We start from the raw sequence: 23,843 nt of genomic DNA on the forward strand, positions 1-23,843 counted from the left end.
CTAGTCATTGGCTTGGCTAGTTAAAAGGAAAAATCCACTGTTAACTAGATGTTTAAGATACTTGACCAGGACGGCAAAATATTTATACATTCATGATTTATTAGTTTACAAGAATATATTCCAGCAACTGAGTTTGAAGCAGGCCAATTTCACGGAGCTGCTAAGCATAATAATTTACTAAGCTTAGAAAATACTTGCTTAACAAAAGCAGGTAAACAGCCAAAATATCATCACATTCATATTGCTAGAACCTGGTTCCCATCTTATTTTGGCTAAGCAGATAAAATTGGCTAAGCGATATTTTCTGCTGAGCAACTACATGAATTTGGGCCCAGAGGTTGCACAGAATAGTTCACCTTCATTGATGCTTCCCACACTGACGTTGTCTTCCCCATCACTCAGGCCTTCGATATTATCCAGATCCACAGCGCTGGAGAGCACCATCACAAAGCCTTCCTTGAAAGTATCAAAATCAACCTACAAACCCAAACCACAAAAAATCATTGTTCTCACCGCTTTTTGTTTTTTTAAACACAACAGACAGGTTTATGATTCAGGAATCAAGGCAGGAATCAAGGCAGCGAAAATTAGAAATTAGCATTTTAGTTTTGGACTACTGGCTTTTGAGATTTGAACAATTCTATTCCTGGGACTGGCCAACATCCAAAGAGTAATTGCTAATTACGAGAATTGTTTTAAATTAAAGAGGCTGTGGAATGCTCGAAGACATTTCCGTCATTTTTTGGGTATATGTAGCCTAAGGTGTGATGAAATAAAAACGACTATTGTTTCTGTCATGAAATGAGTACAAAGGGTACTTTTGAGAGCTATTTTTTCTGCATCGGGAGTCCTGTTTATTACGTCACGATTTACTGTGTTTTGTTTGCTGCCCGCAACGACGACTTTTACACAAATTGCACGTTCGGGTCGAAATAGGCATGACAGGACTTGAAAAACAGCTCTCAAAAGTACCTTTTGTACTCATTTTATGACAGAAACAATAGTCGTTTTTATTTCATCACACCTTAGGCTACATATACCCGAAAAATGACGGAAATGTCTTCGAGCATTCCACAACCTCTTTAAAAAAAACACCTCAATTGCAGAACAATGTACATGTGAATCCCGACACGATGTTTTGGGGATCCAAGATGGCGGATCAGTTGGGTTTTACAAGCACAGCAAGCTGGTATGGGCACGGAAAATGTATACAATGTATACAATGTATACAAGTAGCCAGTCCCATTTAAATAGTATAGAGGTATGTGAATCCTACATACCAGGGTCTTGGTGCTGTCTCCCACCAGGTGTTTGAGGAGTTCTTCTGCCTGGTCCTCCAGCTGTAACTTGGAGCATAGTTCCACCAGCTCCTCCCTGTTCAGCATGCCGATGCCCCCAGCATCACAGCTATCAAAAACCTCCTTCAGCTGCGACACATACATGTCCTGATCCCCCGAGTCGTCCATCTTTGGAGGCTTATATAGTGATATCCAAACTGTAAGGAAGTGACGTTAATACATGTTAACGAGAAAAATATATGTTTGGGCATTTCATAACTTTGTTTATTTGCCGCAATGCAAAGCGCCACCTATTGTCCAATCTGGTCCAATATCATCTGCTTTTAACAGCACCTCATACAGTTAGAGAGTGTTCAGCCCCCTTCCCCCCCCCCCCCCCCCCCCCCCACTTTTTGATTTCGCAAAGGCCAAATGACCGGGGGGAAAAAATCTTGGCTTACACACTGCCTGCGACCTATCTAATTTACAAAGCATTACAAGCCCCACAATACTTGATCACATCCAAGGAAGACAAATATATTCCTCTTTGTGATCGGTAACCATGGTAACTAATTCTACAATCAATCAGAAATGTGAATACACTTTATTGTGTTTGATGTTTTTAAAACAGTGATACGCCTGGATGAAGTTTTCCATGCCCCTTCTACGGGGAGGGGCAGCAGCCTTTGTATGGGGTTTGCAGAATGTTTACACAACGCATGAAAGTTTTGTTATTAATGTTTACCAAATAAAACGTGGATTTCCATTCTAACCTATCTACAAGATTGTCAGATCTTCAACTTGGCAGGGACTCTTGATCTGGCTAGACTTGTTCAGCGTCTTTTCTATGGTACACAGCATCGTAGGGCCTAGCTTGCTCCATGCCTCATCCCGATGTTTGGCTGAATGCATGACTGACCCCTTCTGACATCTTGGCCTGCTCTGGAAAATAAGCATGCAGTTAAAATTAACACAATTGCGCAGAACTGACCCAAATTTCTACCAGAACAAAAGTAGGGAATAATAAATGTGATGCAAATTGATAAAACCCTTCATGTGGAGGAAAATTTGCATACCACACACAAGCAGTGATGAGCATTTTTGTTTTTGACTTTTTTTTCAAAAACCAAACTAGAATGTTGTCAATATATCATTTTCATAATCAAGATCTTAACTTTCAACATGTGAAGGGTTTTCACAAATAACATCACATGTGAGCTACATGTAGAAAAACTCCACTAAGGATATAAAAATTTAACCTTTTCTTTTTAACTTCACTCCAATTCCGTCGAGATTCTATTAACCAGTTCGCGCCGGGATTATTTTGACATCGACCGGACCCACGCGCGGGATTGTTTTTCACAAACCTCGATGCCAGATGGGTTCAGGCCGTCATCTGTGGGTAGCACACCCTGATATTTCCGGCTTTGCTCGCTGCGAGCTGGTCGCTGACAGATATTTCTAGCCTCGCTCACTGCGTGTATATCAGTCATCCGTTCTGAATACCGCAAATACGTCATCCGACATGAACTGGTTAAGAATTGACTCTGAGTTTCCTTCAGTGGAAAAAAACTAGCTCGGTTGCTCACAGTCATCAAAATCTATTACACTTCTGTTGCGAATCAAAGAGTGAAGAAGCATGGTTTAGAAGTCCCAAGCACATTTCTTACAATCCAGAAATGCCCCAGTCACAAATTTATGGTTTGGAGCTACGGATATCCACGTTTTAAAATTCATGATAAAACTGTGAGAGTGCTGTATGCATCCTTAGTACCTCCGTGGTTATCCGTCATCTTCCTTGGGTATTCGTGGAGGGGCTACGGAAGTTTTAAACTGTTCCAAACTTCCGTGGTGAATCATCATGAAAATTAATCCATACTGCAACCTTGGGACATCCGTAGGACAACTGTACCAACTTGTAGTGTTATTCGTGGCTATTCGTACACATTTTTGGAGATTCGTAGCTCATTCGTGGTAGAAATCCCTAGGAATTCTCTACGAATGTCCTGCGGATATGCCCAGATATGCTAGGATTCTGCTAAAGTTGTACTACGAATATGTATGCTTTATTCGTAGGAGAACCTTGGTCATCCATGGCCCAATCGCAGACAACCGTGGAATTAATGTCATTATTCTTAGTAACACCGTCAATTTTCTTCAACAATTCGTCCATATTCTTGACAAACCACATGGTGTATTTATAGAGAAACGTGTATTTATTAGGACAGTCGTGGCTATCCGTCCTGAAACTGTAGTGCATTCTTAGAATGGCGATTTCTCAAAGAATCTCGACGGTTCATCGTGATTGATTGATTCTTGGTAAACCGTGGATATTCGTAGCTCCAACCATGAATGTGTGACTGGGGCTTTACTGGCTGTTTGCCAACATTCATCTAAAAAGTTCCAAAATGTTTGGATGCAAGGAGGGGTGGGGGTGCACAAAAGAACACTGACCAACCATGGCTGGCTTAAGGGTCTCCACTTGGATGAATAATTAAAGAGGAATTAATGGCTGGCTGTTAAAGCCAACAAGATTAAAGGATTATCCACAGGTCTTATCACTAGAAATGTATTGATCCCAGTTTGAAAGGTTTGAAGAGCACATGGATTAGTGAACAAAGTGTCACAAGTACTGATGTGACAATCAAATATATCGACTGGATGTTGGGAAAACTTTAAACTATTTTGGAACGCACTCTTACATCAACATAAATATTTGTATTTTTAACTTGACCCAATGAAATTTGTATAACGCATCACAATTATTTGGTACTTGAAGGAGGTTTTCTGTGCAGAAAACAATGTGTACTGCAAGAAAATTGTCAATTTTATTCTCAGATTTAGAAGATTTCTGCTCTAATGATAAAAACACTGTAAGGACTAAAACTAAAGCGAGGCCCATAACTTCACAATCACCAATATACAATGAGTTGAAAGCAAAAAGTAAAAAAAAGGAATTTACTGTGTTAACAAACTGAAAATTAAAATGAATTTTTAACTAAACAGTGATTATCAAATAGGATGTATGACAACTTCATCGACGGATTAAGCAATTGTGCCAACTTCAGTAATCCTTGGTGTATAGTACGCATGAGGCACACTATTCACCAAGGATTGCTAAAGTCAAGCGACAGCCGCCGTGACTGACAGCAAACGTGGGGTCGTGCTATTAACCAGCGTCAACAAGTTGTAAAAGTACTTTTAAGATGACTAAAAGCCAGACAGGGCTCTGGAGTGCTCTGAAACGTGCAATACTAAATCAGGCCCACTTTACTCACAGTTTAGCCAGCAAATTTCTCCAAAAATTCCACTGGGGCAAAGAAAATGTCCTCAGTATTTCACCAACCAAGTTTGCAGACTCAATTCAATTTTTAAAGGCGACTTTTCTTTCAAGTGATTTCAAAATGAGGCTAAAGACTAGACTGGTACATGTCCAACCATGGTCCAACTATTTGAAAAGACTGACCTCTTCATTCAGTGTCAATAGTCTGGTGGCTTGACTATGGAGAAATGTGTAGTAAATTGAGACTAGTTCCCGCTTTATGCCACATGTTTCTTAAATTCTTTTGGCATGGTTGATTGATGCAGTACTGAAGCTGTGTTGGACTGGTTGTTTTAGGTGCCAGTCTATTTTCTTGTTTTGCATGTTTTCAATACCTTAAGTTTTGGGACTCTCACACACAGTATTGAGAGTCCGAAATTTTCGGACTAACTTAAAGCTAACAGTTTGCGATTACCAGAGACACCACGCGCACGCCAGACGTACACGTAGCTGTGTTATGATGCACTGTAAGTGGTCCATGAGCACGACCCCACGTTTGCTGTCAGGCACTGTAAGTGGTCCATGCGTTCTCTTTCGATTTCTTGTGGACCGCTCACAATGCGTCATGAAACAGCGGCCGTGCTGCCAGCCTGATTCCCAAAACCTATGTGATATGAACAGTCGTGCATGCGCATGCATGGTGCCGCTGGTAATCGCGAGGCACATATCATTACACGAAACAGTCGTTGACTCAGTGCGACTTGTTTTTCTGAAATAGTGACGTCACACACGCGCTCGACGGATCAGCCAAGAAATGGATGGCACAACTTGGCAGATAGTGAGCGGTAGGTTTATCAGAATATTTTGTTCTTTTTTTCAAATTAACGCTTGTTGGGAACAATTTAAGAGGCTATTAATATGGAATGTCATTAATGTGTGGATCTATCGGGGATAACTTCCTTTCTCATTTGTATTCTCTTTACCAGTTTTTTGGGGCCTGTTGTATTCTTGTTCTTCTTCCTTCTAAGTGCTGCCTTCATATGGTTTAAGATAAACGCACTGCGTTCGGAGCATGCATTGTATGCAAAAAAATGCACACCGTGTGTCAGTAATATAAATGTGTAGTCAAAGTACGGAGGGTACCGTAGTTTCAGCGTTCCACTCAGTACTAGTAGCCCCACTAGTGTGGCCGTCGGTATGCTGCGCTGAACCTTTGGCCACACACCGTGGTACCGCGCGCTACTGAGGACGAAGTTTTCATAAAAATTCAGGGCAGTTTCTTACATTCTCAGTTTCTTACTTTCTTATGGTTGTATTCTATGATGTCTCACCTGTCACTTCTGGGATGCTTAGGTCTAATGATGTTCCATTTTCCGAGATATTCTTCAATCTTTCTGGAGTCCATATGCACTCGTGAAACGTCTGGTGATGGCAGCCATTTTGAATGGGACAAGAGATGACCTCAAGCTGTGACGTCGCGTGTATGCAAATTGCTTGTCGAGCGCGCGAGGGCGCGAGTTGCAAATGCGACGGCTGTTTCCTGTACCATGCATTTATCGTCAGGGGGCCACGTGCACCGATCTCTATTCAGGATCTACGGCACAGAAAACAGCCGTCGCATTTGCGACTCGCGCCCTCGCGCGCTCGACAAGCAATTTGCATAAACGCGACGTCACAGCTTGAGGTCATCTCTTGTCACATTCAAAATGGCTGCCACCACCAGACGTTTCACGAGTGCATATGGGCTCCAGAAAGATTGAAGAATATCTCGGAAAATGGAACATCATTAGACCTAAGCATCCCAGAAGTGACAGGTGAGACATCTAGTCCGAGTAACTTGGACCCAACTTATCGCCTTTTTAAAAATTTGGACATGGTCTATCGCCAGACCATGTCCAAATTTTTAAAAAGGCGATAAGTTGGGTCCAAGTTACTCGGACTATGAGACATCTAGTCCGAGTAACTTGGACCCAACTTATCGCCTTTTTAAAAATTTGGACATGGTCTGGCGATAGAAGGGTCCAAGCCCATTCCTCGACCTAGACAACACAGTCACTGACAGTCCCAAAAACCAACATTTTCCTACAAAAAACATCAGATTTCACCTTCAAAACGGCCTCCAAATTACTAGATATGTCACCTGAGGTACAAGTAGACATAGATGATTAAGATGGTTGTACTTAAGTTTACTTACGATCCGGAAAAAAAGTGAAATTTTCCGTTCAATTCTGGAGACCCCCTCTGCCTAGGTTGTCGTTGTTGTGCTCACGTTCAAAACTGCATGATAATGGCGTCTGACCTCGACCTCATGCAAATGTGGTGCGGCGCGCTTGCGCATAATGCACTGCATGCATACACGGCAGATTCCCCTGCGCCGCGCCGACGACTGTTTCCTGATGTAGAGCGCTGTGTAAGTTCGCGGCTAGCCAGCGCGACTCCCAGGCGTACCGCGAACTTACACAGCGCTCTACATCAGGAAACAGTCGTCGGCGCGGCGCAGGGGAATCTGCCGTGTATGCATGCAGTGCATTATGCGCAAGCGCGCCGCACCACATTTGCATGAGGTCGAGGTCAGACGCCATTATCATGCAGTTTTGAACGTGAGCACAACAACGACAACCTAGGCAGAGGGGGTCTCCAGAATTGAACGGAAAATTTCACTTTTTTTCCGGATCGTAAGTAAACTTAAGTACAACCATCTTAATCATCTATGTCTACTTGTACCTCAGGTGACATATCTAGTAATTTGGAGGCCGTTTTGAAGGTGAAATCTGATGTTTTTTGTAGGAAAATGTTGGTTTTTGGGACTGTCAGTGACTGTGTTGTCTAGGTCGAGGAATGGGCTTGGACCCTACTATCGCCAGACCATGTCCAAATTTTTAAAAAGGCGATAAGTTGGGTCCAAGTTACTCGGACTATGAGACATCATAGAATACAACCATAAGAAAGTAAGAAACTGAGAATGTAAGAAACTGCCCTGAATTTTTATGAAAACTTCGTCCTCAGTAGCGCGCGGTACCACGGTGTGTGGCCAAAGGTTCAGCGCAGCATACCGACGGCCACACTAGTGGGGCTACAGTACTAGAGGCCTAGTAATTACTAGTGTATCCCTGTTCAGGCTGTTGCCAGTGACAGTGTTGGTAGACATTGTCATTGGGGAAAGAATTTAAGCAATAAATGTGTTTAATTGAAGCAATACAAACCTCTAAACTCGTGTCCTCAAGACGTACAATTCACGTTCCAAAGTCCAAGAAAATCAAAAAGAAAATCGATGCCCTGACAAATAAGTTGTCCGTTGTTTACTAACGACTTTTTTACGGATAAAAATGTCCAATGTGTGACTCATTGTGTAGGTTCGCTCCGCCCATCGGCGTCGGTCGTTGCTGTACACTACGAATGGTGATCGCTGGTAGTCAAAATACATACGTTTATGCATAGCACGGTTACCAGCTTAATTTTTGCGAGTGGATCGTGTGTCACGTGACCCCTGCACCTGTTAACCATTTAATTTGCCAATGCAACCGACAGAGGGCGGTATATTAGTTTAATGGCGTTCGCCCGAAAAAATGTACGGACGGCCAAAAATATTAGACTTTGTGTAATAGTAAATACATGTACATTTGTATGTAATAAATTATGAATTCCATATTCATTTGTGAAGCTTATGTAAAATTTGCCCCTCCCAAATAGGCACATTTTCAACGGGCCCTGCACTAGTGTATTATAAATGTAAAAGACTCATTGTCATAATTGATTGTTTTTGTTCTTTTTCTGACGGCTTTCCATACTTGCCGAAGAAAAGGGGAAAATAAACGAAAGAGGGGAGCCTGAGGCAAAGAATTTGAGTTCGTTCAGTAACAGTACCTTAAAAGGCGACTAAAACACGGTTATGTAGAATCCACACAATTTTGTTAGCCCAGGTTCTACCCCATCTTCATTGTGCAATGACCTAACAATTTTATTTGCGTCATGCTGGCGATGGCCCGACCTCCGCGCGTAGTCCCGGCCCCAGCGCCCCGGCCCCACTTCCAGGGCCAGCCAATCAGGCAAAATTTAAACTGAGGTACCACCCCTTCCCGGAAATTTCTCGCTTCTGCTGGTCCAGCTAATTATTCATACAGTGTGAGCTACTTGCACACACAGAAATCAGATAGAATCACATAAGAACGTGTGCAATCCATTTTCAGGACTGCTTTAATGATCTAGAATGAGTTTTTTTGTTTGAGAATTTTGGAATTTGGGTTAAGTTTTAAAAAGCACTTCAAAAGTACCTTTTTTTGTAAAAAAAGAAAAAAAGATACACCACAATTTGGTTTTGCACTTCTCTCTGGTATGATTAAAGAAACATACTGAATCAGAGGTATAACAGGCCTACAATTGTGTTGTTATGACAAGTGAGTCGGTGTCATACACGATTTTTGCTTATTATATCGTTCATGGAATATTACTGATCCGATAAAACGGCTTTTGCAATTGATAACCGCAACAATCACGGGAATATTAGGCCTATAACCTTTGATCGTACAAATATCGCAATTGTAAATTAAGCCGGTTGACTTTGGAACAGACGGCGTACTTTTCCACGATTCTTATCAGCAGTCGTCACGTGAAATATACGTAATGTGTATTTTTTTTCTTCCACTTTAGAATATAAAACGAAGAGCCAACCACGGTCTAACCATTCTGACCAATTCACTGCTCAGTTTTGTCAACTTTGATCATTGTAGTTCCGAGCACGACCCAGTCATTACCAGCGACTGTTGAAAGTCAATTAAATAAAAACCCAGAGTAAAAGTCTGACACTATCGATAATTTTAAGTTTTGGAGAGATTTTTTTCCCCGCTGAGCTGTAGAATAGAATCATCATGGCGTCCTTTCCGATAGAACCGCTGTCACGCGAGTTAGAATGCGGCATTTGCTTGGAGATTCTGCGAGATCCTCGTATACTGGACTGCTCACACACATTCTGTGGGCCGTGCATCCCAGGAGTGGTAGAGTCCAGCAGGAAGGTAGGCAAACTTTTTGTCTGTCTATAATTTCACTTTTGCCTGACTAACTGACTGAGTAACTGACTATTAAAGGGAATAAACAACATTTGCAAACATCGAAAAATAAAACTACCAAGTTTTTACAAAATACCTTACTAGGATGTTGGTAAATGACAGTCTCAAGCATCCTGTCAAATTATGGCACCTGGTGTCAAGTCATTATCAAGAAAATGGTATTTTTGTATACATTTCCAACGGTGGTCGGCCGACCACCGTTGGAAAAACCTAACTATTTTTCAACTACTGCTCCAAATTTACAATTTTTTCAGTCCACATTTTGTTTGCTATTGGTTACATGTTCATGAACGGCTGTAGGCCAGCTAGACTGGTTCCCTTACCGTACAATTTTCAGACATCTATAAATTGATCCATTTTATCTTTAGTGGAGTCAGGGAACCAGACTACTTAAACGTTTTTGTTTTTCTTGGTTTTTCAAGCATTTTCGAACACGAAACTTCAAACATGTCAGTTAAACAATATTTGATCTATTATACTAACCCCTCAAATAGTTCGTTTCTGAAAATTAAAACAAAAGCCAATGATGTACATTCCCTTTAACTGAATCGATGAGCAATAATGTCTTAAATTGAGGGTTTTTGGGGGTTCCTCTCCACAGCTCGAGAAGGCACACTGGCGAACTCAGAATCCAATTTTTGGGAGGGGGTGCAAGTGGCTGGCCGGCCGTTGCAAAGTCGAAAAGCCGGGGGAGGGGGTTAATTAAAAAAGAATTATGAAACTAGTTCGGGGCGGAAACTATTACAGTGTATTCCTTTAAATGATCCATGATATGATTTTTTTTTCTTCTGAGGAACACATTTTGTACAACTTTCTACTCCTATTTAAGATTCCTTTTTGATTAAGTTGATTGAAAAGTGCACTTCTTTAAATATTACAAAATGTCAATACTTTCAATTCCGGATAGCTGAGGGTGTTGTTGCTGTGACGTTATTTCAGGAAGACACTGTTCAGTTTAGGGATTTTGTGTTCACATTTGTGAACCCAAATATTTGTTCACATTTTGTGAAAAAAAGTTTGCTCATTGGTTTACTACCATGTACTAACACAACAAAGAATCACCAGTGAAAAGAAAAATGTACAACAGCAAAATATCACAAATCTGGCAACTTTTAGTGCTAGAATAGCTGTAACATTGAGGGTTCTGCCTGAAATGACATCACACTTTTGCTCATGAAAGTGGAAATTCATATTAGCCAAAAAAAAAAATTAAAAGGCACCAAAATACCCTGGAAAATGGCAAAACGAAAATTGAAAGTAAGGTTAATGGCACACAAAGGTCCATTTTCAAAGATCGATTGCATTAAAAAAATAACATTACATGGACCCTTCAATCTAACATTTCCGACACCTGCAAGACAACGTCATTTTCTTCGACCATGGTCGGGTTATTGCTATGTATATTCAAGAAACTTTAGGTGTTTTTTGTGCATATATGCAAACATTAGTGACAGCAAATTAGCAGTCGATATCAAAATCGGCGTCTACCTATGTAAGTTCGCAAATTGGATTTTTTTTTCAGAATCTCAAGAGACTGGTTGAATCAAATCGGACAATAACTTTTAATTTCATGTTTGTGCTGTCATATAATTCCCCCGAGGTTAACATCGCTTAACAAAGTTAACATATTTTAAATCTTCCCATACGGGCTAATAAACCGTATTTTTTGTGTGTTTGTCTTGCAACAGAGCATAAAATGCCCCTTGTGCCAGCAACACACGGTCATGCCATCTGGAGGAGTCGGCGCCCTCAAGCCCAACCTCCTCGCACGAAGCATGGCTGAGGCAATGACCACCATGAATCTGGGGAGTATCGAGGTTGGCCAAGAGGCCACGGAGCCCCAACCCTTACCCCAGAGCAGACCCACCGCCGGTCCCTCTCCTTCCCTTCCCACGTGCCTCGCACACCCAGGCCAGAGACTTGAGTTCTACTGCGTGGAGTGCAAGCTGCCGCTGTGTCGACAATGCACAGTCGACACTCACCTTCCTCCGCAGCACACTGTATCCGACATCGACAACGTCGCCGGAGGGCCAAGAGCTCAACTCAAAGATCTGGTGGACCTGTTTGAGACGGAGCAGGCAAAGTATGACCAAACCTTGCAGATCGTAAAGGACAGGGAGGTGGATTTCACTGCTGCGGCGCAGAGGGCGAGAAAGGACATCAGCGAAGCTACCGAGATGATCATCGCTGACGTGCGGACAAAGCAGCAGCAGCTCTTGGATCAAGTCGACTTCATCACTGGCACCAGGAGGGGTGTGATCGGCAGGTACGTGGTAGAGATACAGGGAGTCTTGGACGGGTCGAAGGACGTCATTCCTATAGAGAAGAACAATTTCGAGGGTAAAGACGACTCGACCATCATGGCGTTACACCGGAGAATCAAGAACGGCCTAGAGAAAATGAAACACCAACCGCCACCGAGCCCTGAAGTGATTGATGGTCTGGGTTTTTTAAAGTTCAGCGCAGAGAGGACGCCAGCATTCAACCTGCACCTCGGGGATCTGCTGGAAGACGAGGAGTGGTCTCTGGACTTGAAGTTCGGCTCGTTTGGCTCCGATATCGGCAAGTTCAATTGCGCGCGCGGTGTTGCAATCAGCCCCGCTGGAGACATTGCAATCGCAGAACAGAGGAACAACCGCACCTGCATCTTCGATACGAACGGCAAACACAAGGTGACCATGAGCGGCAAGTCCAGTGGAAACCCCAAACGAGGGGACCGGGATGTGGCGTTCTTCCCAGACGGCAGATGCATGATACTCAGCAAAACCAGCAACATCGACATGTACGGCGGGAACGGCAGTCACCTCAACTGCATACTGACACCGTCTGCGAGCCCCTGGTCCTTTGCAGTCGACGCAGGAGGAACCATCTACCTGGGCGACGCATTGCAGAAAACAATATACATCATTGTCGATGGTCAGGTTATCAGGAAGTTAAAGCCAACTCAACAGCCGATTCATCTCGATGTGGATAACAAAGGTCGCATGTTGGTGTCGAATCATGTTTCCAAGCGAGTAGACATCATGAGCACGACAACCGGTGACGTCCTGTTCTCCATTCCTTCGAAGAGCATCGATCCGTCCAATCAGGTTTCGCCCTGGGGAGCCTGCTTCGGACCCAGCGGTTCCATCTTCGTTCCGTTCTACATCAACGACCCCAAGCTACAATTGAGTCAGCCTGGTTCGGTGCATGAGTTCGGTGCGGACGGAAGACACGTCGGCTGCGTGGCTAGGGATTTGAGTATCCCGAGGTCGGTTAGATTCACGCTAGATGGGAGGCTTATTGTCTGTGAGGGAACTCGTATTAAACTGTTTCGCAAGGTATAAATGGGGGTCTTCATGAAAGAAAGTCAGCTTCAGACTTGAGTCTGTATTATGTGCTTGGATTATCATGCTATGCAGCATCAGAATTGTAAAAAATATGCTGCAATTTTGCAAAGTAAAACTATCAATTAGCTTATACTAGACGACACATCTCCACAAAAAAAATGTTAATGAAAAAAAAAGTAATTTCAAGCTTTAAAACAATAGACGTTGAAACTATTCATCCAGCTTAAGAATGTTGCCAGTGATTGATTTACGATTAATAATACTTTGCATTTTCTTTTAAAAAGAGAAAAAAGGAAAAGACAGCAAATGTTGCTATGCTCAGGATAATTACGGTTTATTGTGTAGTGCTCTCCTCATTCTGGTGAATGGAATTCAGAAATTGTATTTACTGCAGTGCACAAAATAATTTGTTCTCCAATTTTGATTGAAGAAATCTGCAGACATAGATTTCTTTACACTACACGCGTTTGATTTGACCACGATTAAGTAAAATAATAAAATTAATTATTATAAACCAACGAGTATCATGTCCACGAAAAGTGAAATGACCTTTTTTTTTGGCAAAGAGCAATCCTCGTAATGTAACAACTCGAAGAATATTAATTCCTTCATGGGTTTAAAGTATATGACATGATAGGTCGCTGAAGAAATTGTCGTTTATGCATGTGTGAAGCACTGTTCGGTAAAGTGAACAGAATAGATTAAGGAATGGAGTCTGAAGTCTCGAGCCAATTTCTAGGAGCTCCTAAGCGAAATCAAAACAACTGGTAAGCATGGAAATATTTGCTTAACAGTATCAGGTAAACAGTAAAAAACACCCTAGGATTTATACTACTTGTGCCTATATAATAATATTAATAATAATTTTGTATTTATAAAGCGCATGTATCCACCAGTATTGGTGCTCAAGGCGCTACATCATGATTACCCTGCTCATTGGGCCAATGAAACATCCCAAAGACAATCTCAGCTCCCTGGGTAGTGTACAGATAGCTCGATGCTGTCATTTCGGCGTAAAGCAGCTTCAATCAACCACGATAACCATCTCTGCCCTCACAGGTACCCATTTACTATTGGGTGGAGAGAATCAATGAGTGACAAAGTGCCTTGCCCAAGGACACACGCACCATACGCTGGACTCGAACCCACGACCTGCAGAATTACCCGCAGACCCACGAATTCAATGCGCCAGACCACGAGGCCTCGGCACTCCACAAAAAATGCCTAGGTCTCAACTTACTCATATTAGCTTAGCACATACATTTTTAAGCAATATTTTCTGTTAAGCATCTCCATCGTCATTGATAATACGCTTGTCAAACCTATTGCCTTGTCTGTCAAGCCTGCTGATTAAATTTACATACATGTATGTTCTTTTTACTAAATAATTACTATGACGTGTGGGCCTTAAAACGCACATATTAAAAATATATATATATATATATTCCTAACGCCATATAAAGCATGTCCATGATTGGCTGTACATCTTTCTCCCTTACAAAGGACGGATAGTACCGTTTTCATAAATCTCTATTTCAAGTCTTTGGTTGTTACGTGCACGGTCCGGCGTGCATCTGTAATACACCGCCCATATGCAAACGGTACAGAACGTCAAATTCCCAGTTGAAGTTGTGGACGCCTTTGGAGATATTGAGTCTGTCGTAGTAATGGTAGGATACTGCACGGTGATTGGGGCCTTTTGCAAACGGCCAAAAGCCGTAGAGATCGGTGGAATTGCAAACAGACAGTGCCACGGACGCAAGGTAAAAACCTGCAGGTGGGGAAAACATGAGGAACAATCGGTCAATGATTAAAACAAAATCGATTGTGAAACTGATTCGATCCTTAGAGAGGAACATGTATCTATCTCAGGCTTAGCCTGACCATGGAGGAATAAGAACACGCCGAGGTTTGGCAGTTTTATCGTAAATACGAAAAGCATAACGTGCTCGGTTATCTAGTTGGATTTCTTAGGGCATTTGCAGGATGATTAAGTTGATAATGACGCAGACAGGACTTGAATATCAGTCACCACGTGGCGTCCACAAAAAACCAACCTAGAAAAGATCGAACACCGTAAAACAGTGATTAGCAACCCTCAAAACTGAATGGACCCACTGTTGACAAGTTGTTTCCCAAAATGATCGTTGAAATGAATAGATAATGCATTTGCTACACAAGGGGTCGAAAAAGCATTCGTCTTAACCGAATTCTTAGTTTTACCAAAGCTCGTACTAAGCATGTTTTTGTTCTTAATAGGAATGTGCACACTTCGGTCGCGATTGGCGAAATATGTTCGTCATAACCGGAGTCTCGTCCTAGCCGAGCTCGCAATAAAGAGAGTCGAGTGATTATTGTTTTGTATGTATTGATTATCAGGTTCACTACATTAACATTATACCACATTAGGCTATACCATTTGCTTTTCGAACACTGCGGCACTTGGTTGGAATATAACGCTCTTTAACATTCTGGGTAAAAAATCCATTCAGCAAGTTCATGTGCTTCAGAAGCGCGTGATTCCATGATAACCACCTCTGCTAAGCGGATTTTTTTTCGCTTAGCAAACTCCTGTGCTAACTAAACAACTACATGGAATTGTGTAACTGGTGTATACAAGCATTGGTATGATAAACTACTCCATGCAGAGCGGCAAATTTTCAGAGGGGCTTATACTTTAAATTAGCTAACGATGAATAGTTGTACACAAATGTCATGTCGTGTGTACTCCAGCGCCAAAAAAGTACTGCCCTCTAAGGTTGCAGACCAGTAAATAAACTTCCATAGACCCCAATGGTAAATGCTCCCACTTCAGAAATTCGGGAAAAATACTCACAACTCTCCAAGGTGTTCGAGACACACATCAAATTAAAGCTTATTTCATCATCTTTCATTTTCTTTTCAATTTTCGGGGGGTCAACTGATGACTTATAGGAGAAATTTCCATCCGAAGATGATCACCCCTGAAAATAGTCCTGCAGAGCCCATCGCCATTTTGAAAAACGATGCCTACGCTCCATTGCAAAACAGAGCGCTTTAAGGGCCCCAATTTCATCCAAATTGAACGGAACTACAAGCTCACAGTCCTGTGCACGGCTTCCACCCATATTTTTTTTACAAACGCTCAAGTTCATGGCCCACAGCATGCTCAAATATTGAAGATTTTGAGGGCATGCAAATCGTGATTTCGCCGGCGTAGGCAATTTCCGACCGATTTACTGGTCTGCAGCCCTATAAGAGGGCCGTTATACTGCCCTCTAGGATGACCACTATGTGCCTGAGGGTCCACAAGGTCCTGGATATGGTAAGGTAGTTCTTACCTGTTGTCATTCGACTTCGAAGGCCCATCTCACTCCACATGTCCTGAAGCCCTCTGAAGTGATCCGGATTGATGATGAGTCCCCGCGTCGTGGAGCCTTTCTGGTGGAGCAGCCGCAGGGCCAGCATGCTCGTCGTGTAGGCGTTGATGTTAACGCCATAGACCGGTATAAGGAGATCACCGTATGCCTTCATATCCGTCAGAAATCGGTTCCTGTGCCCTATATCAGGCAGCCGTTTGTATCTATTTAACAATCATAATGAGTTTATTGAAATCAAAGTTTGCCGACAGGAAAGCTTGTCATGCTTCAAAAGACGATTGGAGTTTAACAAATTGAAATTTAAGGGGTCCGTGTGATTTTTTTTTTATTTGAAAACATTTTGTACAAGTTTGTACTCCTCTTAAATGTGAAAACTATTTAACATCCGTTTTTGATAAATTTGATTGAAAAGTGCACTTTTTCAAACATTTAACAAATGTCCATACTTTTCTGGACAACTGAGGGCACTGTTGCTTTGATGTTATTTAAGGACGACACTGTACAGTTCGGGGATTTCTGTTCAAATTGTGAACCCAATATTTGCTAAATGGGAACATTGGTGATAAAGGTTTATAGTAAAGGTAAACGGGACGCGTAATTTTTTTTTCCTAGGAGGGTTAGGGGCAATGTCATGAATAATTCAGTTTTTCCTTTGAATCATTGCAAGACTTAGGTTCTCGTTCTATTTTCCCCTTAATTTAAAATTATCTCAGTGATAAACTTGGAGAAGAAAAATAGCTGATGAAAATGAGCAGCGACGACGTGGATTCGAACCAGGGATCTTTGTATCCACAGCTCATCTCGCTATCCACTAAGCTACTGTGTGGTAGCTCGACGACAACCGTTCTTTAAAATGCTTTAATGTATTGTAACTAGTTGAGTAACTAACAACAATGCTGTTGATGTCATTGTCCGTTCTCATGTATACACATGAATTATTCATGACATTGCCCCTAACCCTCCTAGGAATAAAAATTACGCAAACGGGACGAACCTGTATTCACAGGAATGGAGTGCCCATCTCTCTTTCATTAGCGATTGGGCCAGACTCGTATGCTGCTGTGGAGGGATCGCCACACCTCCTCCACAGCGAGTCTGTTACCCTCCCGGCATTGAACAATGCCGGTACCCATTTAACACCTGGGTTGAGAGGAGTAATTGAGGTAAAGTGCCTTACTCAAGGGCACAACACGCATGGCCACGGTGGGGCTCGAACCCACAACCTCTCGATCACGAATCCTGTGCTCCACCGCTAGACCACACGTGCCCCAAAGGTTTACTCGTTGGTTTACTGCTTGTACTGACACAACAACAAATCACCAAAGAAAAGAAAATTTACGACAGCAAAATATCCAAAATTCCAGCAACTTTTGGTGCTGAAATAGCCTAACTGTAACATTGAGGTTAATTTCTGCCCGGAGTGACATCACCGTGAGTTTTGCTCAAGAATATGGAAACTCGTATAAGAATAAAAATAAAAAGGCACACAAATACCCTTCAAAATGGCCAAACGAATATAAGATTAATGGGACACAAACGTGCATTAAAACAATCATTGTATAAACCCTTTAAATAAGGTAGCCTGCACTGCCCAAACTGAGATGATGACTAAACATGCCTGTGGTATATCAGACGAGTGGTTATAATCATACACACAAAGTGTTATTTAAACACCACAGTTTTGTAAAGTGTAACAGTCTTGGTTAAACATAGCTCGGGTAATACCTCAATATGTCCAACAAAATAAGTTAAGCCAATCCCTGTTAAATATAAAATTCTCCCCAAAAAACCCCAAAACAGAAGCTCTCTTATTGCAAAATCGTATTGCGCACATTAAGTCTTTCAGTGACACGTAGGCCTACTGCGTCTTCAAAATTTGCTATAAACTATGGCCTTCTTCAGTTGAACTTTTCAAATATCCAAAATGGTCAAGTGTACACGAGCGAGACCTAACAAAAATCATGCATACTTGGCGGCGATGACCCCGCCTGGATTTATGGAAGTCATGTTGGACTTTCTCCCTGTGTGCTGTTGATATCCCTTCAGCGGAGCTGCGTTGCATCTAAGGGTAAAAACGTAGGGAAATGGTTCACAGTTTGCAAATATCAGATTGACTCAAACATAAAAAAACTGCCCGAATCGTCAATCAAAATGCACAACTTGAGTTATACCTTACATTATGTGTTGTATATATGCAGTCCGTCATCCAATTACGTAAAATTTGTCTTTTTGCACACCAACAGATTTCCACCCAGTGGTGTATCCAAGTTTTGGTCGAGGGCCAACATTTGGGATTTTCCTGAAAAGGTATCCGTCACATTATTGTTCTCTCAAATTGTTAAAAGCAGGAGGGGTGTATTCACTGACTGGGGGGGGGGGGGGGGGGGGGGGTTGCACTGCTATGATTTATGTCTTTCTGTCTCAAGAGATGCCGGATGTCATAGTGTTAGCTTGGTCCCCCCCCCCCCTCCAGCTAGATACGCCTCTGCAATATCCTCAATAATTATGCATGAATGATCAGGATTTCAGTCCACTTCATAGATCTCAGGCAATGGTTCCCCACAATTAGCAATTTTACCTGAATACGAAGTCGGAACCGTCGATCGCCTTTCCACAGTAACTATGCTTAAGAATACCACCGTTCCCGACAACACTACATCGTTTCATTTTCAAAGTTGAGAATGGGGATTGCTGAAGGAAAAAGAAGAAAATAATCACGGGTCGAAATTCTTATAAGATGAGCATCTTTGGCCCAATATTCTAACCAATAAGCATCAGCTAAGCACTTGAGCCTGAGAGAGATTCTACGTTGTCCGTTGTGATACCATGTCCTGGATTTTCCGAAGGGCTAATTGGAGTGAAAGACATGAAGCCTGACCCAATGAATCAAGAATTGCGATATTGAATGACGACACTGTTCACGAAACAACGTACAGCATGTCCCATAATGCCCACAACTTTTTTTGGGGAGGCTCTAACGTCGGCGCGGAAACACGTACTGCCAATATTTTTATTCCATTTTAAAGCTTGGAAGCTGAACTTTATCTCTGGTGAGTATTGGTTTGATATATAAAAGAGTTTTAATACTATTCGTGTTCAATAAAGGCATGTCGAAGACAAACTCAACCGATTTCAAGGCAAATCGATGATGCGGTACATCAGATGCAAACTGGAGTCACACTTTGAGCGCTTTTTTAATAGGTACATACTTGCACGTGAATTTCAAAACTGAACTTGAAACGAAGAACAAGATTGTGAATTCATTTAAGGTGTAGTCTACGTGGATCGAAAAGAATAGAAAACACAGCAAGTAAAAGGCAACGAGATCGTCACATCATGAACATGATGAACCATTTCCACATTAGAAAACATGTGCATATTTGATTTTCCTTGAAATCGGTTGAGTTTGTTTTTGACATGCCTTTATTTGAACACGAATTGTTTCAAAACCCTTTTGAAACTCAAACCAATACTCACCAGGGATAAAGTTAAGATTCCAAGCCTTAAATGATATAAAAAATAACGGCGGTGACCGTGGTTCCGCGGCGACGCGTGCGTTCTGTTGCCGGGTTTGATGTTTTAGCGTCCAACTGGGAACATTGTGCAAAATAACATGACTTGTATATACATTAACTTCGTTTGACAAAACAAGATCACAAAATGGCTTCGAGAATTTTTTGTTCCTACCTCGGGAAGCATTTGATACACTTCATTCGTCAGATTACGAACTACACTCGGGGCTATGGCAAAGGTTAAATTCTGCCCGAGAACGGTGAACTGCTTCGTTAGGACGGCATATTCCGTGGCATTCATAACGCTGTCGAGCTTACGTCTGGAGTGAAACAAACAATATATAACAAGAAAAATAGTTATGTTCCTGCGTAGTTCACTGAGCAATTCATGAATGATGGCGACACGTTATATATATTTTTTTTGGTTACCAATTTCAATTTGAAGCATTCGTAATTCACCACATGCAATGTTAACTGGATGCCATTGAAAACGTACTGATATTTGATGTGTAAAACGTGTGACCAAAATGGTTTAATGATTCAATTAAGTAACAAAATAGTTAACAATGTTGCCGTGTAGGCCTACAGAAAATGATATCACTTTTAAGCATTATGCGACATCGACACAAAAGTCATTTAGCTACGTACCGTTTACTACATGTAGGCCTATGTTCTCCCTATAGATTTTATTCACGAGGAAGCCATTTTAGATCATGTTCCCTGAATCTCTTTTATAAGTTGTAAACTGGTGAATGGGATGGTGCCAGACTATTTTATGATTGGTGTGCGTTCCAAGCCTCACCTTCAATTTTCAAATGTGGCTTAAAACATTAGGGTATGTTTAACCAAACATTTTAAATCAGTCAACAGAGCAGACTGATATTGATTTCAATTTGTTATTTTATTTCACTGCAGCCTTTCATTACTCGCAAGTTCAAAAATGAAGAGTTTACCTCGCTTTCAATTTATTTGTTATATCGCCGACTGTGAATAAAGTATCTTGAAGGAATTTGTCGGTTAAAAACCAAAAGGTTCAGCTAAGAAGAGTCTTCATTGTTTATTCATAAATACCTAAGACAGTTTACCCATTCCCATTGGTCTAGACTCTAGAACCCGTCACGTGGCTGGTCTTAAACGGATGATAAAACATGGTATTAAACGCTTTTTCCTGTGTCCAATGAAATTTGGACTCCTATGAAATCCAGTGCCTTTCGCCGTTTTATTGGTTGAACGTTCACAATCCTCACGTAGGCATGAGCAAAGATTAAAAAAAAAAAAATTGACCGAAAAGGTATTTATGAATGGAAATAAATATGTGCTTGGTCGGTATTAAACACTATGTTCATGGTCGGAGTCTTAAACATAGTGTTTAACACCTCCGAAGCACATATTTATTCCCTTATTTATAATTAAACAGATAGTTGGAAAAAGCTTCAATGTGAAGTCCAACTAGAACTGAAAATATACATGTTTAGGTCTTGCCATCCATACGACGTGCTGACTATATAGTTCCGAGGGACAGAATGTCAAAGTATAGAGGGAGGGTGAAGGATTGTTAAGTATTGTTCAGTTACATACCTTATACCGACTTTGCGTGTTTCGTTTCCCACCCATGGCTTAGACAAATTGGCAATAACCTCGTCTATACTGTAGCTGGTTTGTGTACCTCCCTCCGATGCTGTTCGGTTATCGGTGGGCGCACTTGGTTGAGTCTTCTGTGCATGCTCGTGTGCCTCATCCGACGGTCTGCTGTCGTGAGATTTTAAAGAACCCATGACATGGATTCTACTTGAGAATTAACATATTTTGTGCAACTTTCTATTTCTCTGGACTGTATGAAAACTATTTGACGGCCATTATTGGTTAATTGTATTGAAAAGTGTACTTTTGTGACCATTTAAAATTGTGCATGCTTTCCTGACAAACGAGGGCGCTGTTGTATGTCATTTCAGGAAGACACTGTTCAGTTTAGGAGTTTTCTGTTCAAATTGTGAACCCAAAAAATTGCTCCCAATACTTGAGAGAAAAGTTTGCTCATTGGCTCACTGCCATGTTGATGTATTGATACAACGCATCACAACAGAAAAAAAAACAATCTACGACAGCAAAATATCCAAAATTCTTTCGACTTTTGGTGCTGAACTAGCTGAGATTTCTGCCGGAAATGACATCACACTTTTGCTCATGAATATGGAAATTCTCATTAGCACAACCCCCCCCCAAAAGCACCAAAATACCCTTGAAATGGAAAGAAGGTTAACTTGGACACGAAGATGCATTTTCAAGGATTGCATTAAAAAACTACATTGCATGAGCCCTTTAAACTTACCTTTTGCTCTTGACTCCCGCTAGCGCTCCGACCAGGGATTCCTCTCGGTGCAGATCCTGGTTTGTTTCCCCGGATCCGCCAAAGGCAACTAGCAGAAGTTCAAGCACACACACCGCAACCAATACCAAGGCTATCACTCCCCGTAGACGGGAATATCGACGCATCTCTCACTAATATACATGGGGGAAACCCTGGCAATCAATTCGAGTGTACAGTCTTTATCGCGCGATGACCGAGCACACTCCCATCCGAAAGGTCTCAGGTAGTACGGCAGATAGGTGATGGGACTGTGCCTTTGATGATACAAGCATGGAATTTGGCACACAGTCAGAGTATGTCATGAGAAAAATTACTGGCAAAAGGGCCATTGCAGATTTGTCCTTTGAAAAAAATAAAGGTAGAATAACAAGAAGTTTTAAAACTTTCAAAATGGCTGCCATTGCTTGTTATTCTACCTATATATATTTTTTTAAAGATCAAAATTCTGCGATGGCCTTTAGCCAAATATCTTTCTCTGACTGTGTGCCAAATTCCATGCTTGAATCATCAAGGGCATAATTCCCCCAACTATTCCCCTATACCTGCCCCACTAAGGTGCCCTGTGTAAAATTAGAGTCTACAACGTGCTGCTGACGCCTATAGTTGTATACTGTATGCCTTCATTTAGACCACACTTCAAACTCTATAGACATGATGTAATCAGCCTCTAGGCCCGCCCTATATTATGCCTATAGTATAGGTTGCAACAGCTAACGTATTTCAAACGAAATATGATATTTACTTCCATCAAAAGCAAAGTGAAAGCATCATGAGGAACATAGGCCTATAGGCCTATATGGAGGCATGATTTGAAAAAGTCGAAGCGTATAGGGGCATGCCTATTCTTAAATGCAAAACTGTAAACAATTTTTCTTAAAAGAATTTAAAGAAAACCAGAAGACCACTTATAGGCAGGTACGAAATGAAACACAAGCAGTAACCACGGACGGACTGACGAACGACAACAGGGGTCAAAAATGTACGTAGTAATGAAAATAGATTAATACTATAGGAGGAAATAGGGAGCAAAATATACTACGCTAAATAATGGGACACAAGATGGTTCTTAAAAAATAAAACTGATTTTGAATCGGCCCACAGAGAATTGAGATTGTATGGACTGATCAACCTCCGGCCATGCGACAAACAGTATGCAACAATATCCTATAATTATGACCAACCAAATGCGCAACACCGTTGTCTCATTTAACCAAACCATGTCGATTAGATATCGATGGCCGACAATTTACCTTTTAACCGCAACCACATCTTCGACTGCACGCCACGTAAGATGATTTTGAGCTTTCTGCATCTGTGATGCGGTACGATCCCTCTACTCCGATCCCCCGTATATACAGAATCAATGCGGAACAGGGTGACCGTAAGGTCATGGCTAAATTCTGCTAAATGCACTTCAAAAATCTGTCAGATTTATCAAAAATCTGCCAAATTCCCCAGAATTACTCGAAATACATTAAAAACACTTTAAATCACATGCAGATGTTGTAATATTGCTTTAATTAATGTTCAAATTACATTATAAACAATCTATAGCCACATAAAGATAATATGAAATTGCGTAAATTTCAGGCAAAACGCGGTTGCGTCACGACGAACTCCGGTTCCCAGTGAACCTCAGCACCTAGACCAGGCAACCTTTCCTATTTTGCAAG

General features: G+C 41.6%; 3 protein-coding genes across 7 annotated transcripts in view; 1 reads left to right on the top strand and 2 right to left on the bottom strand.

Moving 5' to 3' along the window:
• Window positions 1-7,959, bottom strand: part of LOC119742470 (ninein-like) — a 35,415-nt gene extending 27,456 nt beyond the window's left edge. The window contains exons 1-4 of one of the 3 annotated variants that reach the window (XM_038218402.1): window positions 7,743-7,959; window positions 2,051-2,219; window positions 1,281-1,495; window positions 357-477 (exon numbers count right to left, since the gene is read on the bottom strand). In XM_038218402.1, the coding sequence (XP_038074330.1) occupies window positions 357-477; window positions 1,281-1,466 (307 nt within the window). In that variant the 5' untranslated portion in view covers window positions 1,467-1,495; window positions 2,051-2,219; window positions 7,743-7,959. The remainder of the gene's footprint in view (window positions 1-356; window positions 478-1,280; window positions 1,496-2,050; window positions 2,220-7,742) is intronic. The other 2 variants (XM_038218403.1, XM_038218404.1) reach the window with 2 other exon arrangements.
• A 1,191-nt stretch (window positions 7,960-9,150) lies between these two features.
• On the top strand, window positions 9,151-13,167 carry LOC119743409. Its single transcript, XM_038219803.1, has 2 exons — window positions 9,151-9,548; window positions 11,291-13,167. Exons 1-2 carry the CDS (start codon window positions 9,405-9,407, stop codon window positions 12,926-12,928), a joined length of 1,782 nt encoding a protein of 593 aa, XP_038075731.1. The 5' UTR covers window positions 9,151-9,404; the 3' UTR covers window positions 12,929-13,167.
• A 73-nt stretch (window positions 13,168-13,240) lies between these two features.
• LOC119743410 (alpha-N-acetylneuraminide alpha-2,8-sialyltransferase-like) lies at window positions 13,241-23,529 on the bottom strand. Of its 3 annotated transcripts, none has more exons than XM_038219806.1 (8): window positions 23,421-23,529; window positions 22,132-22,301; window positions 21,381-21,548; window positions 19,978-20,122; window positions 18,869-18,981; window positions 18,260-18,352; window positions 16,252-16,493; window positions 13,241-14,702 (listed from the first exon to the last, which is right to left on the bottom strand). In XM_038219806.1, exons 2-8 carry the CDS (start codon window positions 22,293-22,295, stop codon window positions 14,482-14,484), a joined length of 1,146 nt encoding a protein of 381 aa, XP_038075734.1. In that variant the 5' UTR covers window positions 22,296-22,301; window positions 23,421-23,529; the 3' UTR covers window positions 13,241-14,481. The 3 variants fall into 3 exon arrangements, with proteins under 3 accessions (XP_038075734.1, XP_038075733.1, XP_038075732.1); XM_038219805.1 differs by having other exon boundaries at window positions 21,381-21,551; XM_038219804.1 differs by having other exon boundaries at window positions 21,381-21,587.
• Window positions 23,530-23,843: the final 314 nt, after the last annotated feature.

Source organism: Patiria miniata, unplaced genomic scaffold (assembly GCF_015706575.1).
Source record: "Patiria miniata isolate m_02_andy unplaced genomic scaffold, ASM1570657v1 HiC_scaffold_6, whole genome shotgun sequence".
Classification (NCBI taxonomy): domain Eukaryota; kingdom Metazoa; phylum Echinodermata; class Asteroidea; order Valvatida; family Asterinidae; genus Patiria; species Patiria miniata.

What these genes read in the sequence shown, in the direction of transcription:
- LOC119743409 (XM_038219803.1), top strand. Translation starts at nt 9,405, where the DNA reads ATGGCGTCCTTTCCGATAGAACCGCTGTCACGCGAGTTAGAATGCGGC. An exon ending in TGGTAGAGTCCAGCAGGAAG is followed by an intron (nt 9,549 to 11,290) that starts GTAGGCAAACTT and finishes GTCTTGCAACAG; the next exon opens with AGCATAAAATGCCCCTTGTG.
- LOC119743410 (XM_038219804.1), bottom strand. Translation starts at nt 22,295, where the DNA reads ATGCGTCGATATTCCCGTCTACGGGGAGTGATAGCCTTGGTATTGGTT. An exon ending in ACACGCAAAGTCGGTATAAG is followed by an intron (nt 20,123 to 21,380) that starts GTATGTAACTGA and finishes GTTTCACTCCAG; the next exon opens with ACGTAAGCTCGACAGCGTTA. An exon ending in GGCGGGGTCATCGCCGCCAA is followed by an intron (nt 16,494 to 18,259) that starts GTATGCATGATT and finishes ATTGTTAAATAG; the next exon opens with ATACAAACGGCTGCCTGATA.